This window comes from Thunnus albacares, chromosome 6 (assembly GCF_914725855.1).
Source record: "Thunnus albacares chromosome 6, fThuAlb1.1, whole genome shotgun sequence".
Taxonomy (NCBI): Eukaryota; Metazoa; Chordata; class Actinopteri; order Scombriformes; family Scombridae; genus Thunnus; species Thunnus albacares.
The window spans coordinates 15,921,073-15,943,072 of record NC_058111.1 but is presented as its reverse complement, the minus strand read 5'-3'; the positions used below and the strand labels follow the sequence as shown (position 1 = coordinate 15,943,072).

Here is a 22,000-nt window from a genome sequence, read left to right as displayed (position 1 = left end):
ACCAGAGTCTTAAGAGCTGGACACTTGGAAGCCTTGTGTCACATTTCTGCTGCTGCAAGTCCCAGAGAGACCAGCGGTTTTCTTATGCAATGTCTCACACGCAGCCAGGGTGCACGCTTGCTTTCCCATAATATGCAGAAACATGCTTTCCCTAAATGCCTGCACAGTATATCTGGAATAAGGTATTTTTAGTTTACAGGTAGCATAAATGCTGTGCACCTCCACATGCTGTGCAGACATCTACTGCTGTTGTGCCATGAAAGCACTATCCAGTTAAATAGGCAGGCCACTCAGCGGCTATGTAAGCTTTGTCCTAATTCAAGGGCTGCATCCCATGAACATTTCTAGACCAAAATATGTCTAACAAGGCGTTTCAAAGGCCTCTCCAAATGTGGTTGAGGAATGCAGCCTTCTTTTGTACAAATTGGAAAGACACAACCATCATGTCTTTAGCATCATCTGTATCACAATCTATTGTGCGCCACAGTTTTATATTGGAATAATTTCAGCAATGTGAAGTCTAGAAATATCACCTGACTATTCGATCACTTGATCGAGACCAAAGAGGAAGTCACTGCAAGTAGAGCTGCAACAATTAGCTGATTAATCGATTAGTAGATCGACAGAAAATTAATTGCCAATTATGTTGATAATCTGTTTGTCATTTTTAGTCTTTTTTTTTTTTTTTTTTTTTTTAAACAAATGTCCAAATTTTCAGATTCCAGCTTTTATTATTTTCTGGTTTCTTTAATCTTCTATGATAGTAAACTGAATATATCACCATTTTCTGACATTTTATAGACAAAATGACCGATTAATCAAGATAATAATTGATATATGGATAATGAAAATAGTCGTTAGTTGCAGCCCTAACTGCATGGTTGCATAAATAAACTCCAGTGTTTGTTTTCATTAGGATATGTTGTTAATCACAGAAAACTGAGGTTATAATATTATATTTGTCATCCAGCTGGTAACCCTGTTCGCAAGCCGTCCGTCATGTGATGAACTTTAAGTCTTTCAACATTAAAGTGCAACACAAAATGGTGTCTGTAAGCGCCCACACACGGACAGAACGTTCACACATCGATACATCAGAGTACATCGCTGTCCTATTTCCCAGCGTCAATGAGCATCACCACTCCAGAAAAGCATTGATTTTTATTATTACATCCTCGTCCCAGATCCTCACATGCAAGCTGCCATAGCTTGACTATATTTTCCCCATAATTTGACAGCTTCTTCTGTCCGTATGTTACGGCCACTTTCTGCTATTGGCATTAACAGCGCAACAGCGCGCCTTTGTGTATTGACAGTTGACTGTCTCGTTAAGGCCACCTGTCCTGAACCCAGATGTCATACTTCTTTTTTGATTTAAAGTCAATAGAAAATTAGGTTTGCATAAAGTCTTGAGACTAAAACATAGTGATTAAGTAGAACGCAGTAATAAAAAAGTACAAATATATATCATAAAGGCACAGTATAACACGAGTCACCACAGCATTTAATGAACAAGACTAGAAAGTGAATCTGTAGCTCAATCTGGTCCACCCACAACACATACTCACATCAATACCACCACTCATGCAGAGGCACACTGTGCGTCATGCACTATTTTGGGGTCTGGTAGCTCTGTCAGAGAGATATTTACACTGATAGTCATTCTCGCTGACAGGTGCCCAAGTTAATTGTAGGTGAAGATTGACTTGCTGTTAAATTGGTCAAAATCTGTGTGCGTTCTTGTGTTTACAACACTGTCTGGATGCTGAAGAACATCCAGAATTCTTGAATTAGACCATATTTCACAAAACCTGGTAGGGAAATAGAGTTGAATCGTCTTTGTGTTTCTGTAATATTTCATTTTCTCCCACTTAAAGTGAGTGTGTCAGTCAGTTTCACACTTTAGACTACTGTGATTTGGAACAAATTGGGACCTGTTGAGTCATGCAGTGCAGGCCATGAACTCCCAAGTACAACGCAACCAGCATCGGTATGTTCAGTCACACACAGATAAGTAATGGCAGCGTGGCACGAGGGCAGAGGTTATGGAGTTCACACTGAATGGGCCGGGCAGTCAACTAGAGAGAGGGGGATTTGCTGGTACATAGTTTCGAGGGCAGCTCTCTGAATGTTTGTGTGGGTGTTTTACCAGGGCAGGAGGTGAAATAACTTTGCACCTTTTGATCTGTGATGCTCTGGTGTCAAACTACATCACAGGATAGATGAGATGTTCATGATGAACACAGTCACACTGACAGCTGGCACACAAAAACAGTTTGAATGACAATGGCAAATTTAGGAGCTGTAAAGCTGTTCTTATGGGACTACGCTGTTCTTATCAAAACTGCCATCACTGGGACTCACTCAGTATTCACACTCAGTACTTCACCTGTAGTACCAGCACACACACTCAGCACATTTACATGCACCCAAGTAACCAGGTTACTCAGACAAACCAGGTTATGTGAGTTATTGGGGAATGCGTTTACATGCACTGTAGTAACCTGTTCACTGTAAATCTGCATATACAAGTAGCAGATCAGTGACAAGATTTCAGAGCAGCCAGACAGGGAGAGCAGAGATACAGAATTTGTTTTACTTTCAGTTTGAGACAGACTTTGGATGAAGTTATTTTAAATACGAGGATGCGTCACTCTGTTAAACTATCTTTCCTTTCATCTGGCCGCTCCACACTGTGCTTTTCCTGTCTGAAGTTTAATGTTATGCACACGCTTAGTTGCAGAAAGCCGATTAGAAACATGTATACATGGCAGAGTAATCAGCATTCTCCAGGAGATATCAACTTGGGGAAACCAGGTTTCTCATTTACTTGACAATTAATAAATCAGCTTTCAGGAGAAAACTGACTGTAACCCGGTTACTTAAGTGCATGTAAAGGCATTGAGTGACACACATGCAGTAGGAAAACACCAGAGGTATGTTCAGCAGACGTGTCCTGCAGATGCTTTTCTTTGCAGCAGAAGTTCACAAGATCTGTGTTTTATCTCCAATTTTGATTTATTCAGTTGCCTCCTGTGACATAAGAAAGTTTCAACATGTGAAAAGCAAAGTTTGCCTCCATGGACGAAAACACAAACTCAACTTTATACAGCTTTCTTTTTCTTTGTTACTGACACTACTTTTTGTTTCTGTAGGAGCTGAAAGACCTGACACAGCGAAATGAATGCTTAGATCTAAAAGGTAAGCACCAAAACACACCCAGACAGTCACACATTTAACTTGTGAGAATCACTAGTTGCTTTTTAATGTTTGGATGATGTGTTGACTAGACTTGTGTGTGCATTACTTCAGGTGAGAAGTTGGACTACAAAGCATGTGAGTCTCTGGAAGAGATTTTGAAGAGAGTCCAGTTTAAAGTGATCGACCTGGAGCAGACCAACCTGGATGAAGATGTAAGAAGATCCATCTTTGAAAATCATTCTGTGTCTCTCTCCTTCTCCTCCTCGCCGTGTCTGTTACGCCTGTCTCTCTGTCTCCTGTCATTCACTCTCTTTTTCACTGTTATCTTTCTGCCTTCAGTCACACTCTGATCCTCTTGTCCATGCTTGCTGCACTAGCAGGATGTGGAGTGTTTGTCATGGTTTTTTCTGATTACTGCAGATGTCCACTTGTGTAAACACCATTAGGGACGTTTGGGATGTAGACATGCACAGATAGAGACAGTGCAGCAGTGTGGAGCAGAGGGACACTGGCCCTGGCCACTTCCTGTCACACAGACCTCCAAATATACTATAAACTGCATCACACACAGCCACAAGCTCTGCTTTTAGCTCTGCCAGAGTTACACAGGATGAGTCTCCTTAGGGTAGAAAGGGTCACTTTAATTACTGCTCATTATCTTATTCCTGTCGGCGAGGTCGTGTCAGTACTTTCACTCTTTAACCGCAGAATTAATTCAGCCCCAAATCAGCTGCTGTTTTTCAGGAGACTTGTAGAAAGTCAGATACTGTAATTCTAGTCCTGTCTGGAGAGTAAATATTTTGGCAGCTGTTATGTTACTTTCAGGTTTTCAGTTTCATTTTTTTCTGTGAAAGTGAAAGCATCTGAGAAAGCTTTAAAACTGTTATAAACCAACAAACATCATATATGCTCCATCTTAGGAGCCAATAAAACAGAAGTTTAACAAACCCCTGATCCATAATAATAATTTTTAAAAATCTGATTTATTAGCAAGCAATTAGAATCTCCATTAAAAGTGTTTTTATGGATTGATGTGTAGAGGTTGCATCTTCTCCCTATTTGTGAGGTTTTCCTCTGTTCATTCAGAGTTTCTCCCACTTTCTAGAGACATACAAGGGGGGAAAATTCCAGGAAGCCATCAATAGCACAGGAGTAGGGCATAGTTATTGGATTTGCCTCTAGGTAGTGAATGTCTACAGCTTGAGGAAACTAAAATTGGGACTGAAAGGGAGCAGAGTTGCTACTGTGGAAGAAATCCAGGAAGAAACACAGGAGGCTTTGAACACAGTGATAAAAGATGACAGCTGTGACAGGAAAGGTTTCCAGGAATGAGAGAAGCGCTGGGACAAATGTATTGCATCTCAAGGAGAGTACTTTGTCATTATAAGTCTTTCTGTAGTACCTTTCTATTCCCCTTTTTTGAGCAATTGGATCTCCCCTTCTGTAATTCAAGTTGATTTGGATAATGGAAATTTAACTGAGTGTTATTTTCTCCCTGTGTTTTCTACCTGGGGCATTTCCCAGGTTTCCCTCTTATATATGCTGGAGTAGCTCCAGTAACCTGACCAGCCAGACGGTTTGTTGCACAGAAATATCTGAGAAGTCGTCCTTGGCAACGGTTTAGAAAAGGGCAGACACTTTCAAAAAATACTTGACATGTGATTTTATAAATCATCTGTTTATCACCGTCTTACCTTGCAAGACAGCTGTATTCTCGATGCTGATTGGTCTGAACCACCGGTGGTTCGGACACAAGCGTATAATTTGAAGCCTGACAAGATGGATTCTCCTGGATGTCACAAGTCCAGCTGTAATAGCTCTATCCTCACAAAATGAAATACACAAATTCGTCACTGCGTCTTGGTGAACTCATAGATTGTACACAGTTGCATCTAGAAACATGTTGCCATGTAATTTCGCTCTGCCTGCAGCCAATCAGATATAACACTGAGAAGTGTGTCACTTGAATAATAAAGGCAAGTGAAATGTCTCCTGACGATGGCAACCCACTTTGGTTTCATAGTATAACAATGGTTGAAGTTTCAGGTGACTGACATATACAAGCAGATATAAAGATCTTAATTTTTAATATGCAGTAATTAGGGGAAACATACAAGCATTTTTTTTCTGCTCTTTTAGGGGAGATTTTCTGTTTTTCAGCACTGTGTAACTGACTCAGTTACTGACTCATTAAGAACAAGATCATTGTGTAAACACATAAAACCATAAACTATTGGTACACTTATTGACACACAAAGCTATCATCAATAAACAATATTGTATCACATCTATTTTTAAACACATCTGCATTAGATGGTACACATGCACTGTAGAGACACACATACCAGAGCTTCACATAATCCAAAACACGTTGCACGGTGACTTCTTTCACCCAACATGGCACGCTGCCCTGGAAATGTGAATGAAGTAGATGAATGAGTCAATGACTGAGTCACCAGAGTGCCGCATCTCAGTCTGAGACTAGTGTCTGGCCTTGGGCTCGGATGAAATGAGAAGCTGAAAGGAGAAAATATTGAGGAAGTGTTGCTGGTGGAGGCAAGAATAGAGGAAGGTGTGATTAGAAAAGGAATCAAATGGGGATGTGAGAGGATGGGTTCTTCTTTTAGATGGGTGTGGGAGACACTGTGCAGATGGCTTGATTTGGCAGCGTCTCATATCTGCAGCAGCGCTGTCTTGTTGGGAATGATATGGGAAGATGAAAGGAGAAAAAATAGTTTTTGGAAGATGCTTTTAAGACGTGTGGGGAGGAGCTCTAACACAGGCTGGTTTTTATTGGACTGGATGTGACTCATCCTCCCCCCGCCCTGTAGATAAACACACTTGTGTATACTCAGTAATGTCTCCCAGTATACACACACAAAGGGGGAAAGGTTATGAGACGCTGTGCAGCAGCCTGTCCAGTTATATTACTGCTCATCAGCCTCAGCTAAAGATGAAATCATACGCTTGTACTTCATTTTTATCTGCTAGGCACGTCCTGCAAGTGGCTAAATTTATTGACATTTAATGACAGTTAATGACCCATTAGCCAATTTCTCTGTTGAAATATGCAAATATTTGTTTATAACTGGATATTTTGTGTTATGAAAGCAAATGAAATGAAAAGAAATGAAATGCAGGGAAGCAAATTACCAGCAATCTATCTCCGCTCCAGTACCATCAACACCATTATGAAAGATGAAAGAGATGCTCCCCCACAGCATTACCACAACCAAAATGAGATTAAAACACTCGGATCACATGAGTGCACTTTGACCTCATACTGCATCACCTGACGTTTCATAAGAATCCTGCATCTGTTCCTGACCAACCAAGGTTTTGTGCCCTACAGATTTAATGCACTGATGATTTGGCACAATTTCTATACCTGTAATGAATGACATCCATCACATTATCTCTAGAATATAGCTGAAAAAACTACTCGATAAACCGATTACTTGTTGGACATAAAGTTAATCTTTTAATTAATCAATCCTTCAAGTTATTTTTCAAGCAAAAATGCCAAATATTTGATGGCACCAGTTTCTCAAATGTGGGAATTTTCTGCTTTTCTTTGTCTTACTTTATAGTGAACTGAATATCTTTGAGGTTCGGACTGTTGATCAGACAAAAAAGTCACCTTGGGCATTTTTAACTGTTTTCTTACTTTTAATAGATCAAATAAACAATTTATCGAGAAAGTAAATGACAGAGTAATTCAAAATGAAGATAATCTTTAGTTGCAGCCTTATTCTAAAAATTTAGCTAATTTAGTATTATTGTATATCTAATAGTTAGGAGCTGTTAGACTCTTCATTTGTACGTGTTCACTATTTCACATCCTGCTGAATATGATTTTTGTTTTTGCAACAGTAGACCGTATCCTAGACAGGCTGAACTTGTCCTTCCAGCTGTAGTCTCTTCAGCCCCACCTGAGGCCCTCATGGAAAACACCTCAGCAGGTCTCACCTATCCTGAGGGACTGTTACCATAGCAACCACAGCTGCTCTAGACCGTATCTTGTAGCATCTCTTTAAGGGATTTTGACACAGTGCCTCAAACTGAGATTCGTTCAAATTGTTGGGACTTTTTACCTAAAATAGCATAATGGTTAATATATGTCTCTATATTTTCTCTTGGCTTCTGTCTCTCTCTGCTTCTCAGGGTGCATCAGCTCTGTTTGACATGATAGAGTACTATGAGTCAGCCACACATCTCAACATCTCCTTCAACAAGCACATTGGCACGCGGGGATGGCAGGCGGCGGCTCACATGATGAGAAAGGTGAGAGATCATCCCCCCCTACAGCGGTTAGCATCTTTCATACAGGAAAAGGATGGGAAAGGACCGAAGAGAGCGGTGAAAGTGAAATGTTGACACCGAGATCTTCTTCCCTGATTCTGGTCTGTTTGTGTTTGTTGTCCTCAGCTGACAAAAAGAAAGCAATACAGCCTCAAGTAAAAACTATGTGCGCTATATGAAAATATGTTGTTTGCTCACAGATTCTACTGATGTGAACTCAATTTTTTTCCTCTACTGGTGTACTTTTGAGCCCAGATAAAAAGACAGAGGATCTCTCTCTGAGCTTGTGTTGTGCAAAACTGCCGTTTTCTGTCAGCGCTCAGACATTAAAGGGTTGGTCTTTCCTCACTTGCTCTTCCCCGAGTCCTCCTTGTGCCCTTTACGGCACACTTTGACGTCAGTCATCACTTATTACTGTTAAGAATACAAATGGGTTACTAGGCAAACACCTTCATATATTACTGTTCAAGCAATATATACATGACAAAAACATGGATGTAAACAGCTACTAGTTCTTTTTTTATTGAACAAACCATGTGAGGGAACTGTTAATTGTATGCCAGAGATGTATGGAGGGAGATGAGAGTATAAAGCCACTCTACAAAAGGAAATTTCATACTGGTTGTTGTGTATGATTCTATATTGTTTATCTAGAGTTAATGGTGTAAGATGAAATGTGAGTCAATAAATGCAGAAAAACATCCATAACCAAATATAGTAAATTGATGAGTGGACAATTAAATGAGAAAAAAATCCTTTTAGTTGATTAGATTGTGGTTGATGTGGATATCTTGGCTTGGCTGAAGTTCATTGTGCTCCAGCTTTTCATCACAGTGTATCAGTGTTCAGGGATCTGTTTGCAAAGCCACAAATGTCTCTGAAAGTCATCACAACCTTTATTATTAATATTGTGGCCTATGTATGTGTTTTAAGACTGCATTCAATACTGAACATCCTAGAGGACAGTAACAAAGTAATCACAGTTACTAATGATACTGTTACAACATTTTATGATCACCACAATCCTGCTGTAATCACAACTCACTGAGTGAGTGATGCTTATTTGTTGGACAAGCCTTGAGTGTCTGATGATTAATGAAGCTTGTGTATATTTCAGACACACTGCCTGGAGACACCACACGTACACTCCAACGTGCAGATTGTTTGTGTCTTTGCCTATCAATAAAAATGTCACCGCTCATTTCAGTAAAGCTCAATAGATCTTAACGCACCAATGCTTTGACAAATGCGTGTCCTTGAATCCCTGAGGTGAGACCTTGGATTAATCAGATGAAAAAACAGTACGCCATTGCTTTTATCTGCAGACATACGTCATCTTTTCATTCTCATTTGTTAGGATAATGTTGTATGTATGGAGTCTGATGAAACTCAGATCCACATTTAACCACATCTGACCTAATTATCCTACCTGCACTTTAAGAATAATAGAATAAAACAGATTTTCATCATGATAATAAGGACATTATTTCATACACTGTTTTAGATTTGGATGCATACACTTGTTGGCGTGCAAAGCAAATAATGTGTATCTCTGTTGGTGTGCGACTGTTTTCCCCCTCAGACGAGCTCTCTGCAGTATCTCGATGCACGTAACACTCCTCTGCTGGACCACTCGGCTCCCTTTGTGGCACGAGCGCTCAGGATCAGTGGCAGCCTGGCAGTCCTCCACCTCGAGAACGCTGGTCTGTCTGGCAGACCGCTCATGTTACTGGGTAAGACGGGCAGAGTGCCAGGCGGGTGATGGGGGAGGATGTACAAGGAGAAGTGGAGGGGAAGACTTTCACCTGATTGAACATAGAATTTATTTCTCCTTATTTCTGACTTTTTGTTTTGTTTTGTTTTGTGTTTTGTCTTTCCCCCTTTTCTCCCTCTTTATCTTTTCCTTGTATCTTTCATTTTTCTTTTCAGCTACAGCACTGAAGATGAATATGAACCTGCGGGAGTTGTACCTGGCAGACAACAAGCTCAATGGCCTGCAAGATTCAGCCCAGCTCGGCAACTTGCTGAAGTTCAACTACAACATTCAGATCCTGGACCTGCGCAACAACCACATCCTAGACTCTGGTACGCAGCTGTGATAGAACACAATCGGTTTATAGTCTTGTATGTTTTATCCAGGTGGAATTCTTTTGTGATAAAGATTTATTTAACGTGCATGCACCTCAGTACCTTTTCACAAACCCAGATAAGATGAGAGCTTATTGATCCTCAATCCTGAAACTGAAAGAAGTAAACAGAGAAAAACACAACTAGAGAATATAAGCAGGTTGTTTTAAAAAGCTGTGTAAGAATAAATAAAAAACAGAATAGAATAGAGACAATGCACATATTGTGTAAAAGTACATTAAATGTATGTAGTAGTCTATGTATTTGTCAGATGAAGGACAGAGATCTAGTGTTTGAAAGCAGAGATGAGTTTTATCATCCATTCAGTATCATTGTTTTATTACTGTATGATAGGACAGGCTTCTTCCCAGTCTTATTATGTTAAATGATTTGGTTTCATTAAATTTGAGAAAATTATTACTTTTCAAGCTAGGAAGCAAACAAAAGTTAGTAAAAGTATTAGACCTGCTCTTTTTCTGTTGTTTTTGTTTTATTATTGAATTGACTTTATTGACTGTATTTATTTGGGTTTTTACAGTGCTATGTTGCCAAATGTCCTTGTTGGTAAGCCTAAACATGAAACTGACTAATGAGTTAATGGCAATGTCCAAGTCTTGATGGAAAAAAATGTTTTTCTGCTCTGCTTTCCACCATCAGCTACATATTTTTCTTCTACACTTGATTAACAGATGTACACAGAGCACTAATATCATTCTCAGCTGAATTTAGACTATAGTAGTTTTTGACAAGTATGAACAAAATGTATAAAGGTAGAGCTCAGGCTCATCGATAATTTGTTTTTGTAGTTTTCCAGGAGAAATACCCCAAATAGATCAGTTTAATTGATTTGTTTCCATTCATCTAAATGTATTGTGTTTCCTCTTGCAAGTTAAGTTAGTTAACAGTAAATGAGGTCCTCATGCTGCTCAGAAATGCTTTCTGTTATAGAAAATGAAGTAAAAATGCAAGAAAATGCAAATAAAGTGCTGCTAATGCAACAGACTTCCTCAGATTAGACTGTACAGTTTGTAACATTTTAGTCCACATCATATACAGTATATTGTGATATTTTTCGAGTAAATCCAGACGGTCTGACTCTGTCTGTGTTGGTGCCTGTCTCTGTTTGTCATCACAGGTTTGGCCTATGTGTGTGAAGGACTAAAAGAGCAGAGGAAAGGCCTTGTCACTTTGGTGCTATGGAACAACCAGCTCACACACAACGGCATGGGCTACCTCGCTGCTGCACTGGTACACACACACACACACACACACACACACACACACACACACACACACACACGGAGAGGCAAAACACTGCCACACATTCACCAGAGGTTTTAAGAGGAAACAACTGGCTCTGTGCCCTTAATTTGTTTACGTGTGTGTGTCTCTGTGTGAGAGACAGTGGTGTATGTGTGACACCCCAGGCAGAGAGAATTCAATTTTCTCCTCATTACTCTATCAGTGAAGTGATCAAAATAGAGCTGTGTTGTTTGTTGAACCTCTTTTCTTCTCGTATCTGTTCGTGTTCGGCAGCTGTACATGTTGTACTCTAGCTCAGTGTCCTCTATGCCTGGTATGAGGTTTTGTTTATTTAATGGATGCAGTTTACCCATAAAAAAGTGGTCTTCTTTTTTCATGAGTAAACTCAAAATTTGTAATCCAACCATTTAAGGAAGGTAGCTGCTTGTTTGTTTCAGAGTTAAGTTCAACTGAGATAGTGAGAATTATATGTTGAAGACAAGATTTTCACTTAGAAGTCGCACAGGAAGCAAACAAGATTAAGAACATTTACTTTAACGCTTTTAAACTGAGGACTCATATTTGCATTTCAACAGCTACCTTTTAGGGTGACAGGTGTGTTGGTGAGAGATTAATGAGCGGTCTAAATAGGTGTTTTGTGATTTGACTGGGAATTTTAATCATTACTACACCTTACATTTCATGCAGTCGTATCTTGCTCGGTGAGCAGATGTAGGCTCAGGCTCGGGTCTTAGTGCCGCACCATTTCCCGTTTGATTTCACGGCTGTGTGCTATAGATAACCCATAACTAAATTCATTGGTCTCATTTCTGTTGCTGAGTGATAGCATCATTATCTTCACACTCATGTTTTCCTCGTAGGAGATAAGTTTATTGTTTTAGTTCTACATTTAGACCCTGATGAGTCATGACAGTGTCAGCCTTGACAGAGGAGGATACACTTTTTCCTGCTGTTCTTGCTATTCAAATGTTTTGTCATGGTTGCGCTGTATAAATGGAACCACAGATGCTTTTATTAACATGGCATAAGTCACAAGTCACATTATAAAATGGCTTTAATACATTTTTCTCCGTTTATCAATACTATTTTATGAAATTAGATTATAGTAGTGGACCGCAAGCAGATATTGAGTGATATTCCTACAGTTTTAAATGTAATGCATACAAATTCTAACTTTTGTTTGTTTGAGCAGTGAAGTTTGACTGCTGCTCATGTTTAAAAAGCTGTTAACCCAGAATTTAGAAGCATATTTAATTTTAATCGTATCATTTTTCACAAACAAGAGTTGTCATTTGAAAAAAGACAGTTGTAAGAAGAACTGTTGTACTTAAGTGGAAATGTATAAACTATTAAAGAATCAAACAGCTGTAATTACATTTCCCTCTTACAATTATGTTTCTGTATTAACAGGAAATGGTGTTATTTACTGCTTTAGTCCATCCACATATCTGTCTGTAGAGTTTCTGTATAGTATCTGATGCGTCCCTGAGGCAGGAAGTAAGAAAAAAAAGATCTGCGAAATAAATCCTTATCGCAATGATAGTTAAAGCAGTTGTAAGTAGGTCTTTATACACAGAGTAGAAGGCACTTGGAGCTGCAAGGTAAACTAATTTACTTTGAGTTTTGTAGCAGTTAATGGACATAAATCAATCATCAGGTGTTTGAGTGAAGTAATTGGTAGATTTCATTGAACAACAAGTTTTAAATCTGAGATTTAACTAAACTAAAGACTAAAGAATGCCCTCACCATCCTAGATGTTGTTAATTATGGACAACTGAGACATAGCAGGCCACTTATTTCTAGAAACATGTGATTGTTTTCCTTGTGGAACATAAAATACTGCATTTTCTGTCTGATGGTGGTTTTGTCACTGTGGCTTGCGTGACAGTGCCGAACACACAGAAATGCCTAAAACCTCCAAACACACTGATAAAGAACATCCCATGACCACTGTGGCTGCTGATTCATAAGCTCAGAGATAAACACAGTGTAGATGGTTGTGTGCAATGAGGTGGTAATGTTGGTCTTTTAACAGTTGGTGATATTAGGAGAAAAGGCCTGTACACTGACAAAATGTGTAGAAAAATAAAGATTTTTTTTTACATAGAGAAAAAGATGTTGACATAAAAAGTGCATGTTTTGTTTTTAACAAGAAGGAAATGAGCTGCTCAAATCAAAATATAAAGATGCCATAAAAAAACTGTTTGATCAACACTCGAGGCAGTTAAACAACCAAATGAGGATATAAAACAGACTGTACACAAAGCATTTTACACTCACTGTAATATTATCTTAATCTCATTCAGTTACAAAGCTTATTCAAGTTTGCCGCCAACATACGCTGTTGGCTGTAAAAATGTCGGTTTATTCTAAACATTGTGATTTTATTACTAAAGTCTCCCATTGCTAAAGAAACCCTCTTGATTGTCCTCTGTCATTTCTCTCAGCCTTGCACCCAGAGTCTGGAGACTCTGAACCTCGGCCATAACTCGGTGGGTAATGAAGGGGTTCACAAGCTGAAAGACGGACTGATTGCCAACCGCTCTGTGCTCAGGCTGGGCCTCGCCTCCACCAAGCTGTCCTGCGAAGGTGGGAACTGGCACCCATGTGCCTCTGTTTTCGTCTTTGTGGAGGATTTTAGCTATTGTGCATTTTTTACTTGTTTCAACTCTCTGTCATGTGTGCTGTAGGAGCTGTTGCTGTGGCTGAATTCATCGCTGAGAGCCCCAGACTACTGCGACTGGACCTTCGAGAAAATGAGATCAAGACAGGCGGACTGATGGCTCTGTCGCTTGCCCTAAAAGTCAACACCTCTCTGCTGCGTCTTGATCTCGACCGGGAGCCCAAGAAAGAAACTGTGAGCATGGGAATAAATAATATTATGTGCAGATAAAATTGCAGACTAAAGAATGGTACTAAGTAAAAAGTGATTGTAGGAATTGCTCTGATTTAGTTTTGTTTATTCTGATCGTCTTGTGGTTTTGGTTCTCTGTTTTTTGGGGCATTTTTTGTCTCCCAGGTGAAGAGTTTCATTGAGACCCAGCGTGCACTGCTTTCTGAGATCCAGAACGGCTGCAAGAGGAACTTCATTCTGGCCAAAGAGAAGGAGGAAACGGAGCAGAAGATGAGGCAGTCTGCATCCATGGCTGAAATCGCCACAGAGGATGGAACCAGAGAAGAAGAGGAAGAACCAGCATCACAGGAGAAAGGGGACAAAGAGGGCAAAGAAGAAGAAACAACAGGAAGCAAAGGACAGACAAGCAGCCAATCAGGAGCAAGCTCTGAGACGAGCGTTCCTCAGATGACCCTGGAGTCAGACTCGGATACTGAGGATGAGGAGGAAGAGGAGGTGGTCACCAAGTCCTCAAACTCCTCCTCTCGTTCAAACCAGACTGCTCCTCAAACCCAGACAGGGGTCGCACAGCCCCCCCTCAGTGCCTCACGTACATCCCCGTCTGCCTCACCTACCGGCGGGCCGAGTGTCATATCAGGCATCACCGTCACAGAATCCACAGCTCCTCCCGGCACGCCTCCATCCCCGGGACGCTGTATATCCGTCTCAAGTCCAGGGAGGGGTCATAAGATCTTCATGGTAACTCGGGTGGAGAGCCCGCCTGAGCAGCAGCAGCTACAACTCCAGATGAACGCACCTGCAGCTCCCAGCCAGGCTAAAGAGACCTCAAAGAAGCCTTTAGACGCAAGCACACAGCAGACACAGCCGCCGCCCACATCTCAAACACAACTGAGTTCACCTGCTCCGTCAACAGACTGTCCCCTGACAGAGCAGAGTCCCGTAGCACGTGTGGAGCCCACACTGAATGCTACACAGACCCACACACGAGAGCCACAGTCTGAGGACGTCATAGCTAGCACTTTAGACCCAAAAGTGACAGATCCAAGTCTACAAGCACCAGCCCTGCCTTTAAGCTCCTCGCCGGTGCAGGCTGTAGCATTTCAGCTCACTAAGGAAGTAACAGAAAGCACTAAAAACCCCCAACCTGAGCCCACTTGTGTAGAACAGCAGCTTGCTGAAGAAAAGAAGGAGGAAGAGGTGCAGAAAGAGGGTCTACCAGAGGAGGAGAAACATGTGATGGCACCAGAAAGCGCAGAAGGAGAGCGTAAACCACCATTAGCATCTGCACTTGAACAGCTACAGAATGAGCTAGCATCTGCGTCAGAGGAGACCCAGTCATCGAACCAAACAAAGAAAGACGACGAGGCGTTTCCACAGCAGGAGAAGCAGGAGACACCCACCAGCCTGTCTGAAAAACCTTTAACAGAGGAAGAGGACAGACAGCAAAGCCAAGAAAAACCGAGTCTAAAGCCAGACGGAGAACAGCAGCAAACTGCACCAGATGAGAAGGAAGTAGTGCAGCCTGTTCTCTCTGTCCAGACTGACGAACAGGCACAAGGAGGATCACAGGAGCCAAATCCTCGAGCAGGAGAAGCCTCAAAGAGCCCCGCCATATCCTTACCTGCCTTGGCCGGATCTGAAGCTGCTGCAAGTTCAAACTCACCTTTCGAGGTGGAGGAATCGCCTGATGAGAGCTCTGCGGATGAGGGCGAGTGTTTCGGTGAGGCTCTAATCAGCGTGGAGGATGAGGTTGTGAGTTCAGCTCTGCCCAACGGCCTGAAGCCCGAGTTCTCCCTCCATCTTCTTGACCCTGAAAGCCCCAAACCAGGCAGCTGTGTGATGGAGCACGGTGAGTCGCTGTGATCTCTGATCTCTGCTGTTTTTAGAGCAGGTTTCAAAGTGTTTCGAGTGTGAAAATCTTGTTTAATAATGTGAGTTATGTGTCATCTGTGCAGTGAGTGTGAGCTGCGGACAAGACCTGGAGGAGCTGCTGCTAGAAGCCAGTTTGGAGACGGGGAGAGACGCACCATGAGGTTGTGAGGTAAACATTAATCTTTCTGTAAATTTAATAGGAAATCACAAGCAGACAAAGATTTATACATAATGTAAACTTTTCATGAAACAGGGACTTCATCTTTTTAAATCTTGTTTTTCCATCACCGGGACTTACTGACCCAAAACTGAACTTGTAGCCGTTGCCCTGGGTTTTGCTTTTTTTTTCCCCACTGTCCTCCATTTTGGGAGCTAAATTTCAGCACCCTTCAGGAGGTGGTACAAAATCAATCACATCTCAGCTACAACAAACATGACAATATAGCAGCAACCACCATTTCACTGTTGTGTTGTACATTGGTGAGGATTTTTAAAACTTTTCATAATGAAGAATAATCGAGAAACGGCAATGTCTGTTTACCCGTCTAGTTATTGTCATTGTTTATCTGTTATGTCGTTTTGTTTTGTCTTTTCTGTTTTCTGTCGTCTTCTTTTACTCATTGTTTTATTTTTATCTGTAATCATGAATATGTTTACTTATTTCTGTTTGTCTTATTGTCTGGCTGTTTGTGTTCTTGTGGCGGGGGAGGGGAACCAAAAAAACAGGAAAATACTTGTTGTATATCTTGTTCAATTGTTGAATAAAAAGAAAAAAATCTAATAGACGTACATCCGATCATTCCTGTTTTATAAAATAGGAATGGAAAAGCAAGACAGACCCGACCACCTTACAAGTTCTCAAAGGTTCAGGTTACAAGAAGTTAAGTCCCGGTAATGTAAAAACACCAATAAATTGTCGTACAACCTCATACAAGTAGATGTTTTTGGGTTTTTTTTAATCCATCAAATGAAACTACATTTCAACAAAACAAAACTACCTTTCTCTTCTTAAACAGTATCTCACAGATATGATAACTCAAGAACTAAGGCTGGCATTATCCTCAAAATGAAACTGAATTTATGTGTTTGCACAGCCAAAATATCAGATTAGCAACTGAAAAACAAAGTGCTGCATTGGCCCCAGATGCTGCAGTGTGCACAGGCTGGTCAGGGGAAAGACGCTAGAGACTTTTATAAAAGTGTGTAATATTTCAGCTGAAGTTAAAACATCAAATTTGTCACTGAGTTTGGTTTAATACATGTACTCCACTACATTCAGCACTAATTTATGTCCTGTCTTCTACCACAGGGACTGCGAGGACAGGAGGAAACAGCTCAGATAGTTTTGTCTGGCTCTACTACATGACTGGTTGCCCCTACAGTACAATCTTCTGTCATTTCTTTGACTTTATTACCAAAACAACCGTTCCACAAAGGACACGAGGACCTGCTGTTACAGTTGAAGCTCTTATACAAGAAAAAAAAAACAAATCACGGAAAGGACAAAATCATCTTCTCGACCTTGGCTGTGACAAATAAGGAATTCTCTACATCCACACTACATCAACCACTGACACACACGTACATATGCACATTTAGTCTGAGGAAAAGGGGAGAAAAAAAGAAATAAAATCACCCTGTTATCACTACATCTTGTCATTCTGCAGTCTTTACCTGTGAGCAAGAAAGAAGAGCGATGAGGGGGGGGACAACTGGGGGGAGGATAAAACACTAACCAAAGACTGACCTTTCTCACACCCCTGCTTGCTCTCTTGTGTAGATATCCACTGAAGTTGGGGAAAGTACAAGCAATTAAACTTTTGGGGGGGTTTTTTGACACAAAGACATACAACTTTAAGGTTGTGTTTAGAAAGTGGGGCTGACAGCACCACTCAGAAGACACACGGACCCTGCTGAGCGGACCTGCTGGCTTTAAACACTTGTTCTAGAGGTGGAAGTGGGTCACTGTCAAAGGCTTTTATATCCAAGGAAGCTGAAGATTTCAACACGTCTGTTTAAATGTTTCGTCTGTGTCCCCACTCTCTACTATTATCCCCTCGTAAAAAAAAAAAAAAAAAAAAAAATTAAAAAGAAACCTCTAAGGGACCTCTGCCAAAGTGACCTCCTTCTTGTCTGTTTTCTCGTCCTCTGCTCACTTTGGCCCCTCAGGAATCAGCGTCCCCCATCCTCCCGTCAGTCGGAGCTGCAGCTTCCTCCCGCCTGCCTCCGCTACAACAAAAACTGCTTTTTTTTTTTGAAAGAAAACTCAGAACTTCTGCGAATGTTGGAAAGCAAGACGTCTGCCTTTTTGGTTGAGTTATTTACAGTAAAGAGGGGAAAAAAAAAAAAAAGTTTTTGTTTCCTTTTTTTTTTTTCTCTGCAACTTCAGACACTATCATCACTTTGTCCGACCAGTTGTCGTTGTGATTTGTGTGAAACTCGTCAGAGCGTAAAGAAAAGCAGCTTGGTCTGTGTCGTGACCTCCCCCTCTCCTTCCTCTTGTGTCCCTCGGTCTTCCACCGGTACCTCTCCTCTGCTCCAGCTCATCATCATCATCATCATCATCATCATCATGTTGCCTTCAGCTCACCACTTCACTTCACACTCATCTTTGTTTCTGTTTGGCTGCTTTGAGAAATCAGTTGTTTTTTTTGTATTTATTTTATAGCTATATGAGCCTTCTCTGATTTATTTCCCCTCCCCTTCACCCCTCTCCTCATTTTATCTTTCTTTTTCCATTTTTGGGGGTTGCTTTTAAAGATCCCCCCCCCCCCCCTCTTTTTTTTTTTTTTCTTTTGATGTATATTTCAGATTCAGACTAGAGCAAATATTTAGTTTTGTTTTGGTTTTTTTTGGGAGGGGGGGACAGGCAATCTGTGTTGGGCGGAAAAGGTAAATATGATAGTTGACTACGGTAGCAGTCGGGGTGCAGTTATGAAAGTAAACACAAGGAAGCAGCAAACATAATGGTTCTCCTGTTGTTTTTAGTGTAACACTACTCTGCTGAGTGAAAATGTGGCCACAAGGGGGCGCTGGCAGTTATGGTGTTTTTCCCTACAGGAGACAACTGAAAGATATCACATACAACACACCGTTCAAATCCAGCTCCTGTCCTGAATTTTCCAGAGCAAGGCAGCGAGACTTCACTTGAAATGTCAACTTCATGTATGTTTGTGAAGAAAGCCGGTTTTCCATGCTCTGAATTTTTCCTGAAGTAGATACAGGCAGGTGTGTGTGTGTGTGTTTTGTTTTTTTTTTTTCTTTTCTCCTGGGAAAGAGCAGTGTTTGATGATCCTCCTGCTCTTCATTCGCTCCACCCAACAGATGGTTTTGAGAGCTGAAATCATTGTTGCTGTGCTGCCCCCACTGTTTGTAATGCTTTAATTTTTAGAAATTTTTAATAATTTGTTAACTTAATTGAAATGTGCTGGTAATCACAAAGATATGTATGGCGAAATTTGTTCCTCTCAAATAAATGCATGTAATGACTAATGATATGTCTGAATGTTTCACTGAAATTTCTCAAGTTTGGGACTTTTTTTTTTTTTTTCTTCTTCTTTTTTTTTGCGAATTTTGTATGAGAAACGGGAGAAGTCTGTGTTCAGATGGAGTTTGGTTGGGATATTTGGATACAACTGATGACTTTCAGATGTGTGTTGCAGAGAATTAAATCAATATATCACTTCTATAAGAACAGTACTGGTTAATAAATATACATGAAAAAGTGCAGTGCCTATAGGGTTTTCTTCACTTTCTGTTGATTCAGTGTTGTAAAACATAAAAATGTGAAAAAATTCAGCTAGGGTTGAATACTTGTTACAGGCGCTGTTTCTGATTTTGACACTTATAAGGGAACTAATACAAAAAAACAAAGCCTGGTACTGTATGTGTGTGTGAACATAAAGGGATAACTAAGTATATTTAGTACTATACTTCAATACAGTTTTGAGGTACTTGTTATTTCCATTTTATGCTACTTTACACTTCCACTCCACCACATTTCAGAGGGAATTATTGTACTTTTTACTCCATTACATTTATTTCACAGCTATATTTACAAGTTACTTTTGAGATCAATATTTTACATGTAAAACAGTTATATTTGTAATTAATCACTGCAGAGATCTGTTTTCATCCTGACATTAAAGGGTCTCTTTGTGTCCATCAGTGTCAAAAAATCCACATTAAATCCTCGTTAGTTCACAACAAAATATGACAAATTCCAAGAGCGGTGAATACTTTTAAAGGTACTTAATGTCTGTATGCAGCATGTATTACAAATAAAACACTGACTGGGGACATTTTGCATAATGAGTACTTTTAAGTAAATTTAGCAACTAGTACTTCCATGCATTTACTGAAGTAATATTTTTAATGCAGTGTTATTTATTTTTATTCTGTGGTATTACTACTTTTACTAAAGTAAAAGATCTCAATATTTCTTCCACCACTGGAGAGAAAACACATCTCACATTACACACATTTCTAAAAATGTGTCTGCTTTGTCATAATGGTTCATTTGTTATTAAAAAAAAAATTTTAAATCCACTTTAATTGAAATCTACAACACAGTTAAGTGTGCGACAAGTAATATTTTCCAAAAATCACTGCATCTTGACTAGGGCTCATAAAACCAAAACTAAGTGCATAGTTAGATAGTATTAGTGAGATAATGTGTGTTTTTGTAATTTGGGTGAACTGACCTTTAAAGAAACAAAACAAAAAACCAATATGTAGACCCACTGGTGTGATGTGGTGGCGAGGGGTGATCGGGTTCACGTCCCCCTGGAGTGAGGGTGTGTAGCGGTGGTAGGGGGTCGAGTACAGGCCGGGGTGGGAGCTCTGCTCTGTATGTATTACTGTAATTCTCCTCTGAAGGAATTCCAGACTGCACTAATCCACTGCCGCCCAATAATGCTCCAATATTACAGGGAGGGGAGATTGTGAGAAAGTCAGAAGTTATTAAAATGTGATTTCAATAACCCCCCCCCCCGACACTTACAGACGGTCCCAATGGGAAAATATAAAAGGGGGATCCTTTGTTATTTTGTCTTATAACACCTCAGAATGAAGCAATGTCTACTTTAGCAACTCAGATATTACATTTATAGACTTCTAATTGATTTTGCTGATGACAATTTGTAAAGAAACTGGTTTGTAGCTGGATTATGTTTACTGAAAATGTTTTTCTAGTGTAGCACCTTTTAACTTTAAATGTTAAAAAAGAACAAATGCTTAAAGTCACTGTTAACTTTCAGCATTAAACCAAAACCACAATCTTTTCCTGAACTTATTTAAGTGCAGTGATGCCTAAACATAACCATAAAACAAGTTTTACTTCTGTATGCACTTCTTTATGCAATGTTACAAAGATGAAGACATGGGAATAAAATCAACAAGACAAAAACCAGTAAAATGGACAAAATATAAACTGAATCTAATAAAATGTCAAGTACAACTAAGCGATACAAATGAATTTTAAAAGATCAGTGATTTTAAGGAAGATAATGATTTGATGAGCCTGACCTTCATGTTTTAGTTGCTAACAACTAAGACATGAAGGTCACTTGAAAATAAGTGTGAGTGTTGCAGATTTGTTCAATATCAACACTTTGTAACCAGCCGGATACATTTATTAATAACTTTTCTTCATTATGTGGTTTGATAAGTGGAATCCAGGCGGCAGATTTTATTACAAAACTTCATTCTAGGAGACGGTTGACTCCTTGTCATATGTTGCATTTGAGTTGTGAGCACTGATTTTGAGATTTTTGTTACAATTTAATAGCTTTTAGAGGTCAGACACACTCAAAGTATCTAGTTATGTCAAAGAAAAACAATGACTAAAGACACTTAAGAGTGATAATAATCTTCTCATCTAACTCTCATCAACAAAGAGAAAAAGTTTATTTCCCAAAATGTTGAAGTATTCTTTTATTAATAATTTTTAAACATTGCACAGGATTCTCGGCTTGACTTGTCTCTATGTAAGTGTTTCATTTTTATCACAAACCAAAACATTTCCCATCACAAAAAGTGTCATTTAAAGTGATTTTCATGTTTCACTTTTTTGTTTCTGAGCCTCTCTTTTTATTGTTTGTCAAGGTTTTTCTTTTTCTTGTTAAGCAGGACTTCACACTACTGTAAAGTCAGAAAAAACTCACATCACAGTGGGTTTAATCTCTTCTGTTTTAATGCCTTTTCACACACAATCCTGCCATACGTCCAGCGATAAAGCAGCTGGGTTCTTGAAACAGTTCAAGCGAGCACCATAAGACTTTTGGTTTTATTGCGTTTTTTGGAGTTCCTGTAAGATTCCAGTTGAAATAAAACATTTGCTAATGTTCAGTCGGCCTCCTGTTTACTGTTTCTTTTGTGAC

At 39.9% G+C, this 22,000-nt stretch overlaps 1 protein-coding gene across 2 annotated transcripts in view; it reads left to right on the top strand.

Annotated features, from left to right (window-relative positions):
- Positions 1 to 21,968, top strand: part of ppp1r37 (protein phosphatase 1, regulatory subunit 37) — a 44,764-nt gene extending 22,796 nt beyond the window's left edge. For both annotated transcript variants that reach the window (XM_044355034.1, XM_044355035.1), the window contains 11 exons: positions 3,156 to 3,201; positions 3,313 to 3,413; positions 7,366 to 7,485; positions 9,086 to 9,236; positions 9,433 to 9,588; positions 10,766 to 10,878; positions 13,342 to 13,483; positions 13,585 to 13,751; positions 13,914 to 15,597; positions 15,704 to 15,789; positions 16,930 to 21,968. In XM_044355034.1, coding sequence (XP_044210969.1) covers positions 3,156 to 3,201; positions 3,313 to 3,413; positions 7,366 to 7,485; positions 9,086 to 9,236; positions 9,433 to 9,588; positions 10,766 to 10,878; positions 13,342 to 13,483; positions 13,585 to 13,751; positions 13,914 to 15,597; positions 15,704 to 15,780 — 2,757 coding nt within the window. In that variant the 3' untranslated portion in view covers positions 15,781 to 15,789; positions 16,930 to 21,968. The remainder of the gene's footprint in view (positions 1 to 3,155; positions 3,202 to 3,312; positions 3,414 to 7,365; positions 7,486 to 9,085; positions 9,237 to 9,432; positions 9,589 to 10,765; positions 10,879 to 13,341; positions 13,484 to 13,584; positions 13,752 to 13,913; positions 15,598 to 15,703; positions 15,790 to 16,929) is intronic.
- The last annotated feature ends 32 nt before the right edge of the window (positions 21,969 to 22,000 follow it).